Here is a 6000-nt window from a genome sequence, read left to right on the forward strand (position 1 = left end):
TAAGATATCACAGACAAAGGCTTAGAGTAAAAACAAAGGAAAATTTGTTCAAATGTGGCCCTGAAAACGATTCAAAGGGCAAATGATTTCTGGATTAGAGTGAGTATATTACTGTCAATCTCACTGGTAATAGGCTTATCAGAACCTTATGGGAAGAAGTGGTGGCCAGTGGTAGATTTCATCCAGCAGTAGATACTGTGTGCATACGTGCATGCGCATTTATGCATGTGGCTGTGCTCATGTGTGGGTGCACGCGTGTGCATTCATATGAGTGTGTGCCTGTGTTTATGAGAGTGTCCATTGCTTTCTCCCATGGTTACCTCCTTCAGAAAGAAGCAGCAGTCAGGAAGACAGATATGAAGAGCTGGAGCATGTTCAGATGAGAGGAGATAGAACACAGGGGGACACACCAGCTTGAGCAAGGGACAATAGGGGAAGACTGATGACTGACTTCCCACCTTTGAGGTGCTAATGTGTGTTTGGTGCTACTGGATAAAAGATAAAAGTTGGCTGGGCACCGTGGCACATGCCTGTAGTCCCAGCCACTCAGGAGGCTAAGGTGGGAGGATTGCTTGAGCCCAGAAGTTGGAGGCTGCTGTGAGCCATGATCATGCCACCACACTCCAGCAACCTGGGCAACAGAGCGAGACCCTGTCTCAGAAAAAGAAAAAAAAAAAAAGAAAAAAGAAAAGTCCACATGACCTGAGCATCACATGCCCAGAATGTTGGGTGGTGTGGTCCCATTCCTTCCTTCCAGCGGCTTCTTCTGGCCACCTCAATGTCAGGATGTCCTGCTCACACATCAATACCATTAAAACCTGACTTCTTTCCCTGCACTGATGAAGCTCCTTCTTGAGGCTCACATTATGGATATAATTTTGATTATTTGTTCAGCGGTACAGATAACTACTTGTAACCTAAGAAAGACTTGGTGAAAATTCTCTAATACATTATTTTTTAAAAAAACACAAATCAGTGAGCTCAAGTTATTAACTAACTTTCATCTATTCACTTTCAAGCCATCCCTGTCTGATTGTGAATCTCCATGATTCCAACACTCTGAGCTGGGGACAGTACCTACACAAAATAAAGAGAAGTGGAAAATCTTCAAACATCAGTTTATGCAGACAACCAGGTCATAATAGGTGCTCAGCTACTATTGAATGAATGAATGAAAGTTCTGGCCAGGCGCGGTGGCTCGTGCCTGTAATCCCAACACTTTGGGAGGCCGAGGCAGGCGGATCACTTGAGGTCAGGAGTTCGAAACCAGACTGGCCAACATAAAGAAATCTTATCTCTACCAAAAATAAAATATAAAAAAATTAGCCAGGCATGGTGGTGCGTGCCTGTAATCCCAGCTATTTGGGAGGCTGAGGCAGGAAAATCACTTGAATCTGAGAGGTGGAGGTTGCAGTGAGCAGAGATTGCACCACTCCCCTCCAGCCTGGGCAACAGAATTAGACTCCGTCTTATTAAAAAAAAAAAAAAGAAGGTTCCAAGAAAATCCATCTTAAGGTTTATGTAAAAGGAAGATGGTATTGAACATGGTTTATGGTCAAATACTAATATTACATTATAACAATGTTTCCAAGTAACATTACAGATATGTTTAAAGACGGTGTTCTTGCATTGCTGTAAAGAAATACCCAAGACTGGATAATTTATAAAGAAAAGGGGTTTCTTTGGCTTGTGGTTCTGTAGGCTATACAGGAAGCATAGTGCTGACATCACTTGGCTGCTGGGGGAGCTTCAGGGAGATTTTGCTCTTGGCAGAAGGCAATGCAGGAGCTTGCATGTCACATGGCAAAAGCAGGAGTGAGAGGGAGTTGGGGGGAAGGTGCCACATGCTTTTTAATGACCAACTCCCTAAGAACTCGTGAGAACTCACTATCAGGAAGACAGCACTAAGCCACAAGGGATCCGACCCCATGATCCAAACACCTCCCACCAGGCCCCATCTCCAGCATTGGGGATTACAATTCAACATGAGATCTGAGTGTGGACAAATATCCAAACTATATTAGTCAACAGTGATCATAATTAGTCCAAATAGGAGTGTCTTTTTTTTCTTTCTTTTCCCTTTTCTTTTCTACTTCCTCCTCCTTTTCCCTCTCCTCTTCAGCCTCCTCTTCATTCCTCTAGCACCAAGGGTTGAAGCAGCTAACCTGTTTTGGATTGAGATGTTCTGTTTGGGCTATTAACACTCCAGAATAAACAGAAATCCATTTTGCACTAAGTGGCTGCACAGACACAGCCTAATGCTAAATCTAGCACCTGGATAGTTTAATGTTTCAATGACTGAATTACAAATAGATCATCACCTTAGATTTGGCACTTACAAATGACTTTTACCTTGGCCAGAGGTGGTTGTTTACAACTTCAAATAGGAGACTATTCATAATTTCTGACATGACCTTTTCCTTTCTTTATTTTACTGTATGAAAGTATAACGAAATTTCCCACAAAAATGTCACTAAAAAGAAGGTTATACTTTGAGGTTATAATAGTAACACAGCCTGGGCAACACAGTAAGACCCTGTTTCTACAAAAAATTTCAAACTTCGCCAGACATAGTGGTGCATGACTGTAATTCCAGCTACTCTGGAGGCTGAGGCTGGAGGATGGCTTGAGCCCAGGAGTTGGAGCCTGCAGTGAGCCATGATTGTGCCACTGCACTCCAGCCTGGGCAACAGGGCAAGACTCTGTATCTAAAAACAACAACAACAACAACAATAATAGAAACAGGTTTCCTTTCCCAAGTTTGGAAAATCTGGTAGTCTTCCTAGGCAGCAACAAGCATAAAGAGAGGATTGTTCATACCACAGGTGTTCCAGGCATAACGGAACTGTCTTTGTGTTTAGCTACAAGGAGAACATCATGCACCTCTCCAGCCTTCACAAGGACCGCCCGGTGGAGCCGCTGGACCTGGCCGTGTTCTGGGTGGAGTTTGTGATGAGGCACAAGGGCGCACCACACCTGCGCCCCGCAGCCCACGACCTCACCTGGTACCAGTACCATTCCTTGGACGTGATCGGTTTCCTCCTGGCCATCGTGCTGACAGTGGCCTTCATCGCCTTTAAATGTTGTGCCTATGGCTACCGGAAATGCTTCGGGAAAAAAGGGCGAGTTAAGAAAGCCCACAAATCCAAGACCCATTGAGAAGTTGGTGGGAAATAAGGTAAAATTTTGAACCATTCCCTAGTCAGTTCCAAACTTGAAAACAGAATCAGTGTTAAATTCATTTTATTCTTAAGGAAATACTTTGCATAAATTAATCAGCCCCAGAGTGCTTTAAAATATTATCTTAAATAAAAATAATAGAATCACTAGTCAGTAAAGATATTTGAATATGTATCATGCCCCTCTGGTGTCTTCGATCAGGATGACACATGCCATCTTTCAGAGGATGTGCAGACAGGCTGGCGTTCTACATGCCTTTTCTTACTCAGAAACATGACCTGTTTGGGAATGCAGGATTCAAAGGTGGTCCCACCGCTGTCCCTATTGCAAATGGCAGTTTTAATCTTATCTTTTGGCTTCTGTACATGGTTGCGATTGATCCTTAACCAATAATGGTTGGTTCTCATCTCTGTCCGTGCTTCATAGGCGCCCCCTTGTGTGTTTAAAGAGGGGAAACTTTGTACCTTTAGAGCATAGGTGAAATGAGTGAATGGCTTGGAGTGCACTGAGAACGGCATACGATCTATTGCTTTGGGGAAAAAGAATGATGCTGTAAAATTGATGGGTGGTGTGTTTGAGAAGATAATCATTGCTTATGTCAAATGGAGCTGAATTTCATAAAAACCCAAAATACAGTGATGAAGTGCTGGGCAAGCGTATTTTTTTCTTATGTTTCCTGCAACTAAATAAATTTATATAAATTCTATTTAAGTGTTTTCTCTTCATTGGTGTTGCATTTATTTATTGTTAAGTTGTGTTTTCTAATTACAAAGGTAATGCATGATTATGACAGAAAGTTTGGAAAATACAGAGGTTCACACACATATGTCCTCATTGCGTGCGCACATATAAATGCATGAGAAAAGAAAAATAGCCAGTAATCACATTGCCCAGAAACAACCCCAGTTACAATTGTGGCAGATACACATACTTATAAATACTGCAGAAATATCAAGTATACCTAGTATTTGCTAACACTCTTCTACTCTGTCATGAAGATTCATCCAAGGTGTTTTTGTATAATTAATTCATTTTCAGTGGCCAAGCAGTATTCTATTTCATGGATATACCAGGATTTATTTAACCACAACTTCTGGTTGGATTCACTTTTATTATTTTGTTTAAAAAAAAAAAAGGCTGGGTACAGTGGCTCACGCCTGTAATCCCAACACTTTGGGAGGCTGAGGTGGGTGGATCACCTAAGATCGGGAGTTTGAGACCAGCCTGGCCAATATGGTGAAACCCCATCTCTACTAAAAATACAAAAAATTAGCCGGGTGTCGTCGCCAACACCTGTAATCCCAGCTACTCGGGAGGCTGAGTTCAAGGAGAATTGCTTGAACTGGGGTGTGTGTGGGGGGGGGGGGGGGTTGTGGGAGGGGCAGAGGTTGCAGTGAGTCCAGATCACACCACTGCACTCCAGCCTGGATGACAGAGTGAGACTGTCTCCAAACAAACAAACAAACAAAACAAACCTCACTGGACATCCTAGTAGCTAAGTCTTTCCACACATTCATGATTATTTCTGTTGGAAAGTGCTTTACAACAAATTGCTAGTTGTCTCAGTCTGGGCTTCCCTGAGATAAGGATTCAAGGGCCAGGAGTTTACTTAGGAAGTAAAGGAAACACTGATAGAGGAGTGGTAGAGTGAGAAGGGGTGATGGCCATCAACAACCCGCTCTCTTCTGGGCAATTGGAGCTTAATCCTGCTGGGTGACTCTGGGAGCCAGTGGAGAAAAGACACCCTAGACTTATCCCAATGAGGAGCACGGCTGTTGGGTGCTTGAATCCTTGCCTCCTCAGTGATCGAGACACACTCCCAGGTAGTAGTAATTTCTCTGTACTTCCATTTGGCCACAAAGGGGGCTCTGAAAGTCAGAGCTGACGAGAAAAACACACGCCCTTGTGACTGAAGAGGTGCCACAGGGGATCTGTGTGGGGCACCACCTGCATTGCTACCCTGGGCAGATAGCTTGAGAAATCCCCACACTGCATCCCCAAACTGTTACTATCAGTGTGTGAGGGAGACAGGTTCCCATACCCTCATGAGCACAAAGTACTATCCTGAAAAAGAAAGCCTGTCAGTTTGATAGGAGAAAAGCAGGATCTTGTTTACAATGTGCTTTTATTATTGTTATTATTAGAGGTTGCATTTCTTTTCAAGCCGATGAGCCGTCTATGTTTATTTTTTGGAGGATACCCTTTTGCCCACTTTGCTATTGAAGTGTATTACCCTGAGGATTTGGTAAGAGTGTTTATTGCATTCACCAGAATGTCCTTTTTGTCATGTACTGTATCTTCTCTACTTTTTTTTTTTTTTGCCTTGTTTTACTATTTTGTTTTGTGTTACAAGCAAAGTTTTAAATCTGTAAGCTTCAAATTGGAGCTGCGGTGGTGCAGAGAGTGAGGATTTCAGCTGGTTCCCTGACCCCAGCTCCATCTCCTTCCCGAGGCAGTGGCTGGAACACATTCTGCCCACTATTTCCCTCTCTACATCCTTTAGGCTGTGCAGTGACCCCTCAACTACATTCACCCTCCTAAAAAGCCCTTCCTAGTCCACCCGGGGCCCATCTCCCGGCCTCACTGCCCCTGGCTCCTTGACGCCCGACCTCTCTCAGGGACCCCAAGGTGCTGTGAGCTCCAGCCAGCTCATGCTCATTTGCACCTTCGTGTCTGTAGCACTGAGGCACTCTTGTTTACAAGTGAGAGGACCCAATTCCAGATAGCTTAAGCATAAAGAGTATTTTTGTAAGGAGGCAGGCTTCTGACGACGCGAGGCTCACAGCCAGGCCTGCGCTGGGTAGAGCCTCCCCTTCTCGC

General features: G+C 43.9%; 1 protein-coding gene across 10 annotated transcripts in view; it reads left to right on the forward strand.

Moving 5' to 3' along the window:
- The window catches only part of LOC112636116 (UDP-glucuronosyltransferase 1-6), a 56536-nt gene extending 52645 nt beyond the window's left edge, over positions 1-3891 (forward strand). For 6 of the 10 annotated variants that reach the window (XM_025404582.1, XM_025404587.1, XM_025404581.1 and 3 more), the window contains one exon: positions 2862-3891. In XM_025404582.1, the coding sequence (XP_025260367.1) occupies positions 2862-3159 (298 nt within the window). In that variant the 3' untranslated portion in view covers positions 3160-3891. Of the gene's footprint in view, positions 1-329; positions 831-2861 lie in introns of those variants that run through there. The other 4 variants (XM_025404586.1, XM_025404585.1, XM_025404583.1 and 1 more) reach the window with 1 other exon arrangement.
- Positions 3892-6000: the final 2109 nt, after the last annotated feature.

Source organism: Theropithecus gelada, chromosome 12, assembly GCF_003255815.1.
Source record: "Theropithecus gelada isolate Dixy chromosome 12, Tgel_1.0, whole genome shotgun sequence".
NCBI classification, from domain to species: Eukaryota; Metazoa; Chordata; class Mammalia; order Primates; family Cercopithecidae; genus Theropithecus; species Theropithecus gelada.